Source organism: Ostrea edulis, chromosome 6 (assembly GCF_947568905.1).
Source record: "Ostrea edulis chromosome 6, xbOstEdul1.1, whole genome shotgun sequence".
Lineage (NCBI taxonomy): Eukaryota > Metazoa > Mollusca > Bivalvia > Ostreida > Ostreidae > Ostrea > Ostrea edulis.
Genome location: NC_079169.1, coordinates 47,750,454 through 47,769,444, shown reverse-complemented (window position 1 = coordinate 47,769,444; position 18,991 = coordinate 47,750,454). Strand labels below are relative to the sequence as shown.

At 34.4% G+C, this 18,991-nt stretch overlaps 1 protein-coding gene across 5 annotated transcripts in view; it reads left to right on the top strand.

Moving 5' to 3' along the window:
* The window catches only part of LOC125646691 (solute carrier organic anion transporter family member 5A1-like), a 55,919-nt gene extending 37,395 nt beyond the window's left edge, over positions 1–18,524 (top strand). For all 5 annotated transcript variants that reach the window (XM_048873193.2, XM_048873195.2, XM_048873192.2 and 2 more), the window contains exons 3-12: positions 2,478–2,804; positions 5,288–5,452; positions 8,171–8,251; positions 8,530–8,662; positions 10,221–10,401; positions 11,553–11,740; positions 12,353–12,417; positions 12,569–12,697; positions 14,951–15,051; positions 15,236–18,524. In XM_048873193.2, the coding sequence (XP_048729150.2) occupies positions 2,478–2,804; positions 5,288–5,452; positions 8,171–8,251; positions 8,530–8,662; positions 10,221–10,401; positions 11,553–11,740; positions 12,353–12,417; positions 12,569–12,697; positions 14,951–15,051; positions 15,236–15,388 (1,523 nt within the window). In that variant the 3' untranslated portion in view covers positions 15,389–18,524. The remainder of the gene's footprint in view (positions 1–2,477; positions 2,805–5,287; positions 5,453–8,170; positions 8,252–8,529; positions 8,663–10,220; positions 10,402–11,552; positions 11,741–12,352; positions 12,418–12,568; positions 12,698–14,950; positions 15,052–15,235) is intronic.
* The last annotated feature ends 467 nt before the right edge of the window (positions 18,525–18,991 follow it).

Here is an 18,991-nt window from a genome sequence, read left to right as displayed (position 1 = left end):
TAAAGGTTCTCAAACACGACGTTTAATGTTCGTAACAAATAACCGAAATAAAGGTTCTCAAACACGACATTTAATGTACGTAACAAATAACCAAAATAAAGGTTCTCAAACACGACATTTAATGTACGTAACAAATAACCAAAATAAAGGTTTTCAAACACGACATTTAATGTTCGTAACAAATAACCAAAATAAAGGTTCTCAAACACGACATTTAATGTACGTAACAAATAACCAAAATAAAGGTTTTCAAACACGACATTTAATGTTCGTAACAAATAACCAAAATAAAGGTTCTCAAACACGACATTTAATGTACGTAACAAATAACCAAAATAAAGGTTCTCAAACACGACATTTAATGTACGTAACAAATAACCAAAATAAAGGTTCTCAAACAAAGCTAGGTTCTCAAACCAAGGGGAATATCAGCAAATATAAAACATTGTCATGTCATATTACTCATTTGTTTATTAAATGTAACAAATAACAAATATAAAGGTTCTCAAACAAAGGGGGAAATCTGCAAATAAAAAACCCCATCACATACATGTATATCTTGCACATTTATTAAATGTAACAATGGGGGGAAATCAGCACGTACAAAATAGTGTCATGTCATTACACAAGATTTCAACACATATCTGTCCTGATTTCTCCCACAAATAATTATCACAAATGACAAGCCTTATACATGTATATACTGACTAGTTCAAACCGGAAATCAGCAAATATAAAACATTGTCAATTTAATTGTCATATCATTACACAAGATTTCAACACCTCTAGCTGTCCTGACATTATCACAAATAACAAGTACCACATACTGACTAGTTCAAACTGGAAATCAGCTAGTATAAAACATTTTGTTATATAATTAGTTAAGTACATAAGATTTCAACACATATCTGTTCTGAATTCCCCCATTAACAATTATCACATATTACAATACTACAGACTTTTAAAGTTCAGACACAAACTTTGAAAAATTGTTCGAAACTGAAAGGGTAGAAAAGCAAAAAGATGATGAGCAGTAAGGCTGCCAAAGGTAATTAAAAGTAAATATTCAAGATTTGGGGAGGTGGTGGGCAAATAAGATTCAAGTTCAAATGCAGCTACAAAATTCCAATGCAACAAAGTTTGATATCAAAGAAAAGAGACAAGTTCTGATTGGTTCAGACACAAACTATTCCACTGGTGAATTGGGATTCTCATTGGTTCAGACACAAACTATTTCACTGGTGAATTGGGGTTCCTGATGGGGTATGATAATCAAGGGTACACTAGTACAGGTTTTTATTATTATAGAAAACAGTTTCATTATAAATGTTATTATCTTCATACTAGATATTTTGTGACTGAAAGATTTGGCATTGATTAGTTCATTATTGGTTGGTAGGAATATGACACAATTTTGAACAAGGTACTGAGCCTTACAAAGCTTATTAAATTATATTACTGTACATATGCCTTTGTTTTTATTAGCTCACCTGAGCCAAAGGCTCAGTCAAGTGAGCTTTTCTGATTGAATTTGTCTGTTGTCTATATTGTATAGGTGTAAATAAAAAGTTTAGTACATGGGAAGATATAATTTTAAAAATCTTTTCAAATGTTCTCCAAAACTACTGGCAAGTATTCCAATGTGCTGCAGATTCAATTTGATCAAATCAATATGCCCCCTGGATGAAGGTGGAATTAGGAATTCAAAGTTTTATATGAGAATTTAATGTATAATGAAATTTGTTTTTAAATTCTTTTTTTAAAGAGCCATGTAGGGCCACACAGAATCATATTAATATGCAAAATTTTCCAAGTTTTGTGGATTGTTTTCTCTTTGATTATATATAGACTCTGGAATCAGGGTGGGGTTAGAAGGGGGGGATCAAATTTTACATAATTCATGAATATAAATAAATATAATCGTTTATAAAATTTTCTTCCCCAAAACAGCAAAACCATGTTAGTGATATTGTAAATGCATCCCTACGTTGTGTCGATTCAAATTCAGGACACGTTAGGGCTAGGGTGGGGTCATGATATAGGGTCAGCATTTTTTGTAGGAAAAAAAAAGAGGGTAAAAAATCTTTTTAAAATGAACAGCAGGGTCAGCGTGAGTCAGTGAGCTTCCGATCGTGACCCAAAGACCTCTTGTTTGTTTTTTGTATTGAATCTAAAGTTTCAGGTATATGGCTATTTCAGAAAAGTACGAATAATGTACAGGAAATGTTCTTGATCCAGTAAAGTTTAACTGACAGTTTAAACTTCAAGTAACGTCGCTATATAACTGTTCAAATTAATGGCAAGTTAACTGTCAGTTAAACTTAACTAACTTAATTGCAACTGGGTCCTGAAATTTATACATGCATGTACTGTATGTAATTTCATCAGGCATTTAAAAGTGTTAACTTGTATCATTTAATTTAGTTGTTTCCTTCTTGTCACATTAAATTAATACCTGTATGTTCTTGTCTTTTCAGCTTTTATATATGCCTCTGGAGTTTTGGGTCCTGTTCTGGGTTATGGACTGGGGGCGCTGTTGTTACAGTATTATGTTGACATGTTTAGCTTTGAGGTCAACATTCGACCTGGTGACCCTGAATGGATAGGGGCCTGGTGGGGGGGATTCATCATCTGTGGCACATTCCTCATGGTTCTAATGTTTCCATTCCTGTCCTTTCCGAGGACACTGGTGGCAGAGAAAGCTAAACTGTTAGAGTATAAATACAGCGAGGATTTATTGAAGACGGACAAAAAAGAGGACCAGCAATCTAGGCACAGCAATGATTATGGCAAAACTATTAAAGGTATGGGGATAGAAAATATGTGTAATTGTAAAAACAATGTAGGCTGATCGGTAAGTACAACAAATGCATTAAAGGTATGCCCTTACCAAATTTGTAATCCCAATCCTTTCCTGTATTTGAGGCAAATCTTTAAGTTATCAAATTCACATTTGAGAATCACATTTGAATTTTGAAATACTGAAAATTTACCATAAGTATTTATTTCAAACTTGAGATTCAGCTGTGAAATTTGATTTAACTTTGTATCAGAACATTTCAATCTACTGAAAAACTCTTTTAAGCTCATTTTTCAACCTGAGAATCATATGTGAAAACATTACTTGGTTTATTTCCATCATATTTAGGTATTGCCCGTGCTGTTCAGCGGGTGATTTCACATGTGAGAGAAATTCAAACCTGGGAATGTCAGGTTTGAGTCCTCACAGTTGATCTCATGAAATCACATGTAAAGTCTAGGTGATAAATGTGGTTCACATATAATTCAACTATTGAGTTACATGTGTGAGAGGAGGTTAGAATCTTCTGTAGTGAAAAGGGCATACAAAAACAATCAGTAAAACGTGGGTACATTCACACGAACGAACCAGTAGATATCGGAGCAGAAATGGTATCTTAGTACCATGGTGGTTTGTTATCTAGAAGTATGGGGCTGACAGGAACACAGGGACGTTGTATGAACAGTGTAAATACAGGTACACCACTACAGCAGTACTACATATATCATGTGCAAAGTCAGAAATCTTCCTCTGTCAGCTTAGTATAACCAAAACATGTACATATTTTCTGCAGTTTAGTGTTGCAGTGTATAGGAATTGATGATCTGTCTTATCTTGTCAGTAAATCTTACAAATCTTAAAACTGTTATTGACTTCAAGTACAATCATATATCACTTAATGAGATAAGTCTGACACTGGCCTCAGAAAATGGGAATGATGACTCTAAGAGAGCATAACCCATCCCAACCCCCAAACAATTAGTAGTACAGCAAATCACAACAAGTGTCACTTAGCTATTGATCAGTGACTGTGATGGATCGTGGTTCCCATGGGGACCCTGTGGACTGATTGCTTTGTCACATTTGTTGAACCATTCTCCACTAATTCCTGCTCACCTGACGGTTTTCATTCAGCCATGATTATTGGATTGGTGTCTTTTTCCCTTTTCTCCTTGCTCCTAACGGTGGTTAGCGATCAAGTTTCAGTTTTCTATTTTCTTTGATGAATAGCATTAATGTACAAAAAACGTGACTGACATCTTGGTACAAAGAAAATTAGAAAAATCAATATGATATTTGTTATTTTCTTTGAAATTTGATTTATTTTTTCCCCTTGTCTGCATGTACACAAATTGCATTTGAAGATAAATGTTCCTGAATAATCAAAGGAATTTATGTTTCTGTAGTCTGGGAATTTTTAAGTTTGTAATTATTAATCAACATTCCATTGACTGTGTATGTCATGTCAACGAAATTAATCAATTTATAGCAGATTTTGTAAACATGAAAATGTCAACAGACAATTGTCATGCACTTTTTAATTTCATAGAAAAAATTATAAAATTAAAAAGATACAAAAAACAATTTGTTTGCATGTGATGAATGAATTTTCTCTTTGTTCATCTCTTGATTTAAAAAAATTCAGTCTTAAAGGTTAATGTATTTATTATACACAGAGTCTGTACAAAAGTCTTACTATAAAATTAGACATCACAGTTTTAAAAATGTTTAAATTCTATCACTTATTTTAAAAGTGTTTAATTTTTGTGGTTTGTAGAAAATGAACATGTTCGACATGATATTGAGATTTTGATTTCGTGGTAGAAGAGTTATTTTGTCTTACTGTTCAATTTCTCCTGTTTGTGCTGGATTTAAATTTATATGTATGCCATAAAAACAATTAACATTAAGCACCCATGACAGTTTCTGGTTTTACAGTACTTTAGATTTTAAGGTTACATTTTACCATCAAATCCAGGTTGCACCATTACATTTTATTCTGTTATTCTGACCTAGGAGGCTACTCTTCAGAAGCACAGAAGATTTAGGGAGTTGAACTGGTTGGTCTTTTGGCTGCTACATATTAGTTTTATGGCTAAAATTAAAAAGTTGTTTGTTTGCAGACTCTTTTCTAACAGACTGAAATGAATTTTAATCAGGAATTTGTAAATACTTGTGTATATCTGTATCTTAGTTTCCTCATTTTGAAGTTAACAAATCGTCTTTGCTACCATGCATAGTGCATATGGAGGAACACTAAATGTAGATTGCAACATCTTCAGGAATAAACAGATTTTGCCTACCTATCAATATATAGAGTCTGGAGAAAGATGACAAACAGAGATCTTTTTAAAGATGCTCTAAGCAGATGAGCATATTGTCTTAGATGTGGTCTACTATCTTACCAATTTCCCCTAAACAATAGGTAATTATTTTTTTTGTATGAACAACTATGCATGTAATAACATTGGAGATTGATAATTTCAGACATTCCCCGTTCCATGCTGTCGTTGCTGAAGAACAAGGTGTACCTGGTTACCTGCTTTGGTATCTGTTGTGAGATTGCAATTGTCAGTGGGTTTGTGGTCTTTCTACCTAAATACCTGGAGACACAGTTTGGAACATCCACCTCAATGGCCAATCTGTTTACTGGTGAGATTTGTACCTGTAATATGTTTTAAGTTATCTGTCAGCTTGGACATGAATGCCCTGTGTGAGTGAGTTTAGAAAAGACCATCCAGAAAATGTGAAGCTTTAACAATGTATTTCTTATCTGAGATGGTAACAATTCTATGTGCTGAAATACAGGGAAGGTGTAAGGAGTGATAAAGATTAAAGATGTAGTAATGGATATAATATAGTCTATATGAGGAGTTAAAGCTCTCAGATTTCCGTGTATGTAGATGACACTTCTCTCATAGGTTCCTTACAGGTAAAACCAGAGAGCACGATAGGTTTCCTCTGTCTGTCTGTCTGTCTGTCTGTCCATCAGGACTGTGAAACCAGAGAGGACGATAGGTTTCCTCCTCTGTCTGTTTGTCCATCAGGACTGTGAAACTGGAGAGGACTGTAGGTTTTTTGCACGTCTGTCTGCCCATCAGGACTATAAGGTTGCTCAAATCCTTGGTTAAATTTGACGAGTGGTTAAGCTAACCACTGGTTCATTTTACTATCCACTGGGTAACTAACCACTGGTCATTTACTCTTTGTCAGTCAGTAACACTTGGTTTTCCACACTTTTTTTCATGTTTTGATTTAGGAAACTGAAATATGGTATGTGGACTACTACATGTACTGTAAGTTAATTTTGTCACAGTTGAGCAAATTTTACGAGATATATGGGACTTTGTGAGGAATACAGTTTTCCTGCCTTTTGTACCTCACCTGAGCCAAAGGCTCAAGTGAGCTTTTCTGATAGAAATTTGTCCGTCGTTGTTGTCGAAATCTTTTTGCATTTTCATCTTCTGCTCCAGAACCACTTGGCCAATTTCAGCCAAACTTGGCACAAAGCATCCTTGGGTGAAGAGGATTCAAGTTTATTAAAATCAAGGGCCACGCCCTTCTCCAAAGGGAGATAATAGTGAAATAGTGAAAATACATTAACAACATTTAAAAATCTTCTTCTCCAGAACCACTGGACCAATTTCAACCAAACTTGGCACAAAGCATCCTTGGGTGAAGGGAATTCAAGTTTGTTCAAATGAAGGGTCATGCCCCTTCAAAGGGGAGATAATCGCAAAAATGCAAAAAATAGGGTGGGGTCGTTTAAAAATCTTCTCAAGGACCACTAGGCCAGAAGAATTGATATTTACATGAAAGCTTCCTGGCATAGTACAGATTCAAGTTTGTCAAAACCATGACCCCCAGGGGGTAGGTTAGGGCTACAATAGGGGATCAAAGTTTTTCATACAAATATATAGGGAAAATCTTTAAAAATCTTCTCAAGAACCATTGGGCCAAAGAATTATATATTTACAAGAAAGCTTCCTGACATAGTGAAGATTCAAGTTTGTAAAAACTATAGTCCCAGGGGGTAGGTTGGGGCCACAATAGGGATCAAAAATTGCATGCGAATATATAAGGAAAATCTTTAAATATGGGCCAAGGTATCTCAGGTGAACGATATGGCCCATGGGCCTCTTGTTTAATGCTTTAACTTAGGAATTTCATATTTGATATGTGTTTACCTAAAAAGTAGATAAAGATCAAGTTCAACTTTTTTTATGCCCCCCCCCCCCCCCCCCCCCCCCCCCTTCAAAGAAGATCGAGGGCTATATACCGTAGTTTTGCACCTGTCGGATGGTCGGTATGTTGGTGGGTCGGCAGACTTAAGTCGTCTGCTCAATATCTTGAGAACCATGCACTTCATTGTAATGATATTTCACATGTGGGCTAGTTATGAGTAGAAGAGGACCCCTATTGATATTCAGGTTCAAAGATCAATGGTAAATCTACTCTGGACATAAGAAGATACTTCTGCTCAATATCTTGAGAAGCTTTTCCTTAACAGATATTAAACTTGATACACTGGTACATCCTAAGGAGTAGATGACCCCTATTGATTTTAGGTCACATGGTCAAGTGTCAAACTGGACATAGGATTATACTGTCTGCTCAATATCATGAAAACCCTTTGCTTGACAGATATCAAACTTGTACACTGGTGCATCCTAAAGATCTATTGATTGACCTATTTATCTTCAAGTCAAAAGGTCAAAGGTCACTAGATGCAATTCAGTACTCTATATAATTGATATCCTCCCAATATCTTGAGAACCTTTAGCTAAGTTATGAGTAGTAAATGACCCCTAATGATTTTAAGGTCAAAGGTCAGCAGATGCAATGCAGTACAATACACAATTGGTATCTGCCCAATATCTTGAGAGGCCTTTTCTTGATAGTGATGATATTTCATGCATGGGTTAGTCACTGGTATCCCAGAAACCTCTGGTGATTTTCAGTTCAAAAAATCACCAAGTGCAGTGATGTAATCAATGCATTTGATGTCAGCTAGGACGGTACACTATGCAATTGATATCTGCTCTTTTTAATTGTGTGAAATCTATATGATTTAAGGCATACCAATTTGTAATAGAGTTTGTCTGATTCAATGCATCTATTTACGAGAGATCGAAATTATAATATTTCCAGGTATTAAAGAATTATGTGTGTTTCCTTTATATTCTAGTTGATGTGTATAATCAATTATGTAGTGAAAGATGAATATAAAGGAAGGAAAGCTCAAAAAAATAAACATATACACTATTGTAACATGTATATGTAGCTTTCTGCAGTTATAGATGGGGAAAGCCCTTCTTTATTATGATTTATTCTGATAATGAAGTGCTTTATAATATTCATTGTGAACAGGTGCTATTGGCATCCCCGGAGCAGTAATTGGTATTTTGATTGGAGGATTTCTTCTGAAGAGGTTCCAATTGAAACCCAAAGGTGAGAGTATTAGTAAGGACTACTAACTTACAGACCCACAGCATTGTCCTTACACCTGTCAACAGGTTTTTAACTTTTGAAAGGTACATGTAGCACTAGTTTGTAAACGGGGTTATCTTTTTGTGTGCATGGTAATAAGAATCAATGGTGAGTAAAAATTAGCATTTCAGTTGACATTGTGTTTCAGAAATGCACCTTGTTTTTAATAAACATGTTTTTTGAAATTAGTGAATGTAAAATGTTTTCCTATGTTGATGAGAGTTTTACGTGTATTGAAGGAGCCATTCAGTTGACGCTGTTGTTAGATTCCATGGCTCTGCTTGGTTTTCTATCCTTTCTGGTGTTGGGTTGTGAGAATCCTAAAATAGCTGGCGCTACATTTCCATATCAGGCTTCTATTAACATGAACAGGTAATAAATGTAGCATGTAAACACAGATAAATGTTGTACATAATGATGCTTGTGTTATATTGTTTTCACTCCATTTTCAATTCACAATCGGTTCTTGTTTTTGTGGATTTTGTTGGTATTCCTATAACATGAATTTTAAACCACAGTGAATTACACAATTTATATCCATGAATTTGCATCCTAACAAGGGTGTAAAATATTGACAATCCACAAAAATTGGTTTCCACAAAAAAATGATTCCATGGTATGTACTTTTTATGCACCTGTCTTTAGATGGGACGTATTATGGTATGGCGATCGTGTCCATCCGTCTGTCCCACTTTGTGTCCGGCTTGTAACTCAAATACTGTGAAACCTAGAATCATCAAACTTTTTTCAGCTGATACATCTTGGGTAGAGGTTGGGTCACACTTTAATGCTAGGTCACTGTGACCTTTCATTAAGACGATATGGCTAAATATGGTAAAACCCTCTCCGACTCATAACTGGACAATTATTTGTTCTAGAATCATCAGCCTTGGTCAGTTAGTGTGACTTATCATTAAGGTGACTTATCATCAATTTGTGCATCTGTATAGAAATGTAAACTGTAGCTTAATATCGAGTCATTAAAAGTTTTAAAATGGTAATGACACATGTATTTTTTTTAAAAAAAATGTTTTAAGGGAGATAATCCTAACATATGTTAGAGAGCAACTCTGTTCAATATTTATTACTTCAAGAAATACACATTTTCCCCCCTTAAAATGTACTTACATAACAATTAATATAAATACTTACTTTGTTTATAGACTAACATTAATGGTATAAGCTGGTATGTGCAGTATTGTACTACAAAATTTACAAAGAATTAACAAGCACATCACATCACAGATAGAGAAATTGATTATGGTCTTTGAACCAGTTAAATCAGATTCTTTTAGCCCCTTGGGAGTAAGCTATGGTGTTTCAGAGTTCAGCTGGAGATTCAGAGATTATTTTGATAAGAGCATAATCACATCTGCCCAGTTAAAGAGTAATTAATGAGTATAATCTTTGTACAACCCAAAAGAAGTGATTCATGCCATGTGAAAGAAATTATCTAAATATGTAATAAAATGAAAATATGTTTTGGAATATTATAGTTTTTTGAACAATTCAAGAGATATATATTGACAAGTCAATTGCAATGTGCAGTAGATACATTACAAGGAATAATCTTGATTTTTTTCCTCAGACCTGAAAGCAAAGATATTTGTGCAATCTTTGCACCAGTTAAGGTGGACATGATTTTGTGTCATACACTTTTATCTGTTTATAATGAATAAACATCTGATGGCGTATCATGTGCCATGGCAGTACACTTTATTTACAGCAATGTAAATTTCACAGATTTATCCCCAACAAAAATAAATTATTGTGAAAATAAAGCTATATGCAATATATAAATGCAGATTTGATTTCATTTTTAAAAAACATATTAAAACCAAGACAGGCAAATGTATAGTGTGTCATCCCAGTAAATATTTCCCTACTTGTTTTGAATAACTCCTTAGACATTTATTAAATTATTTTGCAGTTCGGAGTTACAGGAATTTGAAATAGAGGCTAATCTGACCTCCACTTGTAACATTGATTGTTCATGTTCCAACAATGACCTTGAGCCAATTTGCGGCATTAATGGCATCACCTACTTTTCGCCCTGCCATGCTGGTTGTACCCAGTTCTTCTCTCACATCACCACAGAGGAAAAGATGGTGGTAGGTAGCACATGAAAAATGCATGACAATTCAGACTTTTTATGCTCTGATAATGGGAGGTTTGGGGGCATATAGTTTTTAGCTTTTTTTCTGATTACCTGTTGTCCGACGTCTGTCCATCTGTCCGTCTGTCTGTAAACATTTTACATTTTCGACTTCTTCTCCAGAACCACAGAGCCAATTTCAACCAAACTTGGCAAAAAGCATCCTTGGTGAAGGGTTAAATCTTCTTCTCAAGAACCACTGGACCAGAAGAGCTGAAATTTACATGAAAGCTTCATAACATTGTGCAAATTAATTTTTTTTATAATCATGATCCCCAAGGGTAGGATGGGGCCACAATAGAGGATCAAAGTTAACATACAAATATATAGGGGAAATCTTTTAAAAAATCTTCTTGTGAAGAATCACTGGGCCAGAAAGGTTTACATTTACTTGAAAGCTTCGTGATATAGTGCAGATTAAAGTTTGTTTAAATCATGCCCCCTGGGGGAAAGATGGAGCACAATAGGGGATACATACAAAATATAGGGGAAATCTTTAAAGATCTTCTCAAAAACCATTGGGCCAAAGAAGTTTACATTTACATGAAAGCTTGCTGACATAGTGCAGATGTAATTTTGTAAAAATCATGCCTGCACACACACAACCCCCCCCCCCCCCCGAGTTAGGTTGGGGCCACAATAGGGATCAAAGTTTTACATGTGAATATATAAGGAAAATCTTTGAATATAGCCCAAGGTGACGCAGGTGAACGATGTGGCCCATCAGCCTCTTGTTCGTCTGTCCATTTGTTTGTCTGCAAAATTTTCAACCTTGGCCCTGACTTTTGAATTGATGGTGATAGGGCTTTCATATTTCACATGTATATTCCTTGTTACAAAACCTTTCTTTTTGTACCAAAATTTTTTACCCTTTGACCTTGGCCATACAGTGGCATCAATGTTTCACAAACACATCTTGTTTAACATTGTTCATTGATACTTATGAATGTTACAACGATTTGTTCAATACATTCAAAGAGAACATAAAGGACTTTCAAAGTGATAAGATTTTTCCCCAGAAAAATATATAAGCCTAATGATCATTTTGATTATAGCTGTGATAAAATTCCAACTTGGTTTTACTTTTTAAAATATTTTTGTATATAGAATTTCAGTGGTTGTTCCTGTATCATGGAGAACTCCAGTATTTCCCCTGAAGTGATCATGTCTCCTGTGGCAACCAGTGGACCGTGTAAATCCTCGTGTCAGAACCTCCTACCATTCCTAATTCTTCTAGTGATCCTTACTTTTACTGTGGCTGGCACACAGATGCCCCTTCTCATGATAACACTCAGGTTAGTATCAGCCCCTTCTCATGATAACTCTCAGGTTAGTATCAGCCCCTTCTCATGATAACTCTCAGGTTAGTGTCGGCCCCTTCTCATGATAACTCTCAGGTTAGTATCAGCCCCTTCTCATGATAACTCTCAGGTTAGTGTCGGCCCCTTCTCATGATAACTCTCAGGTTAGTATCAGCCCCTTCTCATGATAACTCTCAGGTTAGTGTCGGCCCCTTCTCATGATAACACTCAAGTTAGTATCAGCCCCTTTTCATGATCAGATTAGTGTCAAGTGTAATTACCTCTACCAAGAAGCATTATATTTTTTGGTGCAGTTTGGTATTTTGTTGGTGGATGCAAGCAGTATTACTTAATACCCAAGTTTTAATCTTATAAAAAAAGGCCCCTTTGCTGGCAATGCTCTTGAGAAAAGAAAGATAACTCTTAAAAGTGCTATGATTAGATTTTGGATGTTTTCTTGGGTATAAAATACTTCAGTTTATAGATGTCTGCAGTTGTTTACCTTTACATATAATTATGATGAACCACTCTTAATTGGATGCTGTAGATTTGGTTGGATAAAACATGATGAACCTTTGATAAACATATGTTCATGTTATGTTTTAGGTCAGTTCATGAAGAGGAGAGATGCTTTGCCCTTGGTCTTCAGTTTGTAATACTGAGACTATTCGGTAAATATATATTCAGCAGATAAATTCCTGACAAAAGAGTCAAATTTATTCAATAGATAAAATACGTGAATATATTAATATAGACAGAGAACTGAAACTGCAGTATTTTCATTATCAGTTTGAGCACATCATTTTATTCCCATATTTACAGCATACATCCCCTCACCTATCATGTTTGGGAACACCATTGACACAGCGTGTCTACTCTGGAGAGACTGGTGTGGAAGTTCTGGGTCGTGTTCAATATACGATATTGTGCAGTTTAGATACCGATACGTAGGTATGTACAACTCTCATACTGCAGTGTAGGCAAAGATATGTATCATGCAGTATGTAAGGGGCAAGATAATGAAATTGGATTAGAGCCCAGGTTATATATACTGATAAAAAAATGCATACCAGTAGTACAATTTCATATTCATTTTAAGACAATCTAATTAAAATTAGATCCTTTGATCCGCTCATCTACTATCGCTATAGTAGATGAGCGGATCAAAGGATCTAATTTTAATTAGATTGATTTTAAGACAATATAAAATTAATAGAGAAATAATTATTGATTACACAAAAATTATGTAAATTATTGATAACACAAAAATTATGTTAACGCTAGGTTAATAATCAAATTATCACAACCATTAAATGATCATTACAGTCATTAACAGTTCAAGATCACCTAAGTTCAGTAACTAGTGTCACCCCCATGGGCATCTATGACTGCTCTATAAACAGTCTATGGATATTGTTCCACTCCAACTACAGAGTGGCCCAGTTGTTGCAGAGTCTGAGACTGCAGTTTACTATAGTGGATGTGCCTATTCAGTTTGTCCGATGCATGTTCTATAGGGTTCAAATCTAGTGATTTGGATGACCAAGGAAGAACCTGGATATTGTGTCTTTGCAGAACATCACATGTTAGACAAGCAGTGCGTGTCTGCTATTGTCATGTTTGAATACTACTCAGGAATGCTGCATTATTGGAACCATGTGTGGCTGTATGACTTCATCAATATACAGTTAAGCCGTCAAAGTACCCTGTATGTAAATCAATACTGTCCTGCCAGTATAGGATATTGCTGCCCACATCATAACACTACCCCCTCCAAACTGGTCAGCCCACTGGATGCAATTTTGCATAAAACATTCATTTTGGTGCCTATACCCTCTGTGTCTTTCATCAGGCCTCTGCAGTAAAAATTTAGATTCATCGCTGAACTAAACTGTCCATTAGCATTGCCGCAACCATTTTCTATGAGTCTGAGACCATTGAAGTCGGTTCTGGCGATGTTGCGGAGTCAGAACAATGCCACAAACAAATCTGCATGCCATAATCCCAGCATCCCATAGTCGATTACAAACAGTCTGATCCGATGTTCTGTAAATCCCAAGGAATGCCAGATGCTGTAGATGACGCTGTTATGAATCATTGACAAGGATAGCACAATTGGATCAATCCTGTGCTGCTGACATTGCACATGGTCTACCTGCTCTCTGACAATCATTTGTTAAACCGTGTTGTTTATATCTGCTCCAAAGGTGAAATATGGTGCCATGTGCGACATTGAAATGTCTTACAGCTGCAAATTGTGACGCACCTGTTTCCATTTGTCCAATTGCGTTGCTGCGTTGAGCATCATTTAGTCACGGCATTTCTCGAAAAGTGGTTTAATTTAAAGACAACGCAATCAAATATTGAGAACCCATGCATTGATAGACTACTGATGCCTGAATCACGTGCATTAGGAGCTTGCTACAATTGAGAGTTACAGAGACTGATTTTAGGATTTTATGAAGACATGTTTTATTATCCTCAAATTCTGTAGAATATCTAAATCCAGTATAAAACAATAGCATTAGATATCACAAGGATTAATCAGGCAATTCATTCTAGACCAAAAAATAAAATGTATGGAAAAATTATTTGAAAAGATTCAGTGAAAAATTACGACTATGTGTTTCTTTTCTGATCAGTATAAAATAAACATGTCAACTCTCCTGATTGTGTTGAGAGGCTCATGGTTTCAAAAGTTGATCTTCCAACTCACTTAAAATTTCATGGTATGCGATTTTTTCACACCTTTGTGGGGTATTTATCTTTTGGAATTGGCAAGTAATTACTTAGTTCGAATATTTCATTATGCTCTAAATAATTTTAAATACATGTATTTCATTAGGCCCTAAATAATTTTTATAAAAAAAAAAAAATTCACTTGACAAACTGTTTGACTGAAAGTGCATTGAAAGTAAGCAATGTGTCTATTTACCCATTTGATAAATTGTAAGGACTTCTGTGTTCACAGTTCTAACATGGGACAGGGCCATGTCACATAGTACATATTGACAGACACTGAAAAATTGGGTTGAAGATGCCTTGATATTTTGGTTTGGATTTGGTTCAGATTTTATGGAGAACTATCATAAGTATTACAGAAATCTCATGAAGAGGCAATTCAAAAGTTTTACATGTATAGAGTTTATTATTAAATAATTGTGAGTTGTGTGGAAATTTTCATGTCTATTTTTAATTTTGTAGGAATTTCAGCAGGTCTGAAATTCATGGGAACCCTGTTTTTCCTGGTTGTTTGGGTTCTCATGCGTCAACAGAATAAGAGAGATTTACAGCTAAACCTGCCTGTAAGTTCCACTCACAAATACATCAGATAGCAAGAGCAAATGGCAATCTTTTATTTCATTATGGAATGATGAAAAAATACCAAATGGTATTCTGTTTACCACCATAATCTTTACATTATGTGATGTGTTTCAAACTGAATTTCATTGATGTATCCAAATGTAGCAATGGGGTGTTTTGTTGTAGGTTGGTGATATTATGTCATCTGTAAATTCCATAAACAAGTTAGACCTGGACCATTCCCAACTTCGGTCCCTCCCCGGGGACAAACGAGGGTCTCGAGAGCAGATCCAGGCCACTGTAGAGGACCAGCTATTTCCAAACGAGTCCAGCCTGTGATATTTATCAAATCAAATTATATTTATATCCTCACTCTTGCCAATGATTCACCTGTTGTTATTTAATTTTTCTTTTTGTTTGTTGAGTTTGTGTGATTATCAGTTGTAATGTCAAGTTTTGCCAATGTTTTCTTCCCATGTGTCAAATGGTATATATGTATATATGAATATATTTAAAAATTTGTCCAGGTTTTTAGTGTTGATATAATACAACATATCTATAGTGTACTCTGGTGCATAATATACTGTGTTAGCTGGTGTACTATTTGAGGAGTGGTCTGCCCATATTCACAAAGCAGAAATACTGAAATTGTGGAACACGTTTTTAATGTTAGTTTGGGCAAGATGTAGCTTGTCAGTTTCAAAGTTCATATCTACACGTGACTAAATAATTTGTATGTCTTGGTTTATGAAATATCTGTATGGCTGTTATGGTTCAGACATTTTTCAGTTCAGTTTGATTTAGGAAACAAAACCTCGGTTTTTTCGGTTCGTTTATATATTGTGTGATAAAATGGAAACTCATGAATTAAAGAATAATGAGGACTTTGAAGTTATTAGATTTCTGAACACAAACATCAATTTCTAATGCATTTTATTCAACAAAATAACAATAACAATCCTATTGCATACTTAAATTTGCACTTAATCTAATATTCCCACAAGTTCTTTCCACATGTTGCCATGTTTCGTTTCACTTTTATTGATGTTATATGAAATTTCATTGGTTAGAATATCATTGATTTGAATATGGAACAAATTACAGGGCATGTAGCAAACAAGATGAGATATTGTAAAACACAAACAAAACTGAACAGAAATTGGGGAAAATACAAACTGAATAATTTTTTGTTTTTAACTGCAGTTAACCAATTTTTCTGTTAACCATAACAGCACTAAATATTTGATAAAATTTTCATGATAATTAGTTTTACAGAGTGTTGTTATAATATGCAAATGTATAGTTACATATTATATCAGGAAATGATAAGAAATTATCTGGTTTTATTGCATATTTTGTGTTTTATATATAGTTTTACTATGTTAATGTATTGAATACAGGAATTTTAGTTGAATGTTGATGAAGAAATTGAAAATTACCAACCAAAAAAAAAAGAGGGATAGATTTTTAGAAATTTATTTCAAAATTCTTGTCAATGTTTATTTGTGTCTTGTATGTGGTATATTTTCACATATACCTCATGTAATTGAAAGATTTTTTAAGCAACTTCATATAACTATTTTAACTGACTGCCACTGATGAGAAGCATATCTGCAGACAGATGTCCTTTTAATTGTAAAAGAAAAGTTTTGTAGAATAGCCCAGGGCATAGCATACCTCAATTTAGCCAACATTTAACTAATACTCCAGAGTTTATATCGAGAAACAATGCAATATACATGTGTTCATGGCGTAATACCAAATTGTTTATTATTACCTGTAGTTGTGTTCCAGAAAGTGTTCATGTAATATGTAGGTTATAGATATCAATTAATTCTTGCCAGCTTGCTTGCAGTGGATGAATCAAAGAAAAAAAAATTGCCATTACATGTTCAGTACAATATAGTATATTTTGTGTTTGTAAATGAGTTCCCTACTATATAGTTTTGTTTTGGGCAACATGACAAGCAATTTGAAATCTCTCAGTTTATCTATCAAAAAAAAATGGTACAAGATCAACATTTGATGCACTTTTATGAAATGTATGCACAATTGTCACCCATATGTTTGACAATTAATTCAAAAAATATCAATTTCAACATCAATCAATATCAGCAAATATTTTTGACTGTGAAGCATTTTACAGTAAACAGTTACGCCAAGTCGCATACTACAAACTTTATCAAACTCCACCACTATTTGTAGAATGGCTGATGATATAACACATGACTGTACATGTTCAACAAACCTTCTCAGTAGACTCAACATGATTTGATGGTTCCCACCAAAACTTTCTTTATTGTTTTATTTTAATATTTTACACACTTCACCACCGGGTGGTGTATTTTTCTTATAAGCGCGATATTACTGCAAACAAAATTATTTTCCAACTTCACACATACATGTAGTCATGTTGCTTTCCACTATATTTTTAAAGCAAAGTATTGTTTGCATGTAATTTGAAAAGTCATTTTAGAGTGGGAAATAAATTTTTTTTTAACCCTTCCCGATAACTGTCTTTTACTTAAGGATATTCCATTTAAGTTTATCTTCAAATATATGTACATTCAAATCTAAATGTCCCACTAACTGACTGAAAAAAGTACAAAATTTCAATCTGTAACTATAATAGTTATTACAAATTGTTTAAACAGTAATCCTTATCTTATTGAGCTCATCTCATTACTGGTGGGTTTTTTGGGGGGAGGGGGATAGATTTCTTTTGATTGGAATCACTTTTTATTTCCAGTCAGGATAGGAGTTCAAGTAGTCTTTTCCTCATCAACCTGTCTACGCCCACTGATGTCCGTGTAAATTTACAAAATATAAACAAGATCATTCCCTTTGACCTCAAGAGGCATGAAAATGGGCATTTCATCCCTCCCCTAGGTAAACTTAAATGGAGCAGTCCATACATAACCTACACTAAAAGACAATTTATAGATGTATGATATTGATTCAGTATTGACAATCAAAGTTCCTTGTTAATTACTTGTTATACGCTGATTGAAATGCTTAATTATTGCAAGAATTTAGGTTTATACTGGCATAATTATTTGTATTGGACAAGAAAGTTGTCATACGGTATACTCGTAGGGAATGGTATAGAATTGCTAACGGCCAATTTTCTGATTCCTTGTTTCTTGGTTTGATGCTATATTTCAGCACTGTATGCTTTCTGGATCAGAGTAGTCCATATATGGATATCATCGTATTTTGTATAATGACTTGAATGTATTTCATGTTTCTGATCATGGCAGTAATTTTACAAAATCAAGTAATTGTTGAAATAGAATCATTTAGAAAATGTTTTCTTATGGTTTTTGTTTTCCAGCATTGATCAGATGTTATAACTGATGATTTGTGTTCAAATAAAGTTCAATCACTTTTTTCTCTTTGGTTACAAACATAAGAAACATGTGAACAAAGAATAATGTTACATGTACTTCATGAAAATAAAGTTGAGTGAAATTTCGTTTGATGTACATTGATGTAGTAGTATATGTAGCTTTTGGAATAACATTAAGTTTAAAATTCTATCAAAGATTTCACCCAGGATTTATTGTTAAAGAATATGATGATATGAGGCTTTGGCATTTGATTGGAAGTTTGAATAACGCCAGCTATTTCCAAGTTCATAAACAACTTCAACCAGGTCGATTTTCACAATATTTGACAGGTGTGTATTTCATGTTTGGTAAAGTATACAAATATTTTGAATTCCGTTGTACCTGTGGTATAGAAGTGGAGAGAAACCTCAAGCCATGATGTAATTTTTGTTCTACAACACTCGACATGTACCAAGAATGTGAAATTTATGTCTCCTCGTTCAGAGCAGAGCTATTTTATAAATATTTCAAGCAGTAAATTTCATATTTGAAAATAGGCGAGGTGAGTATGACGTGAAGCGTGATTTTTAAAAAAAAAATTTGATCTGTATTT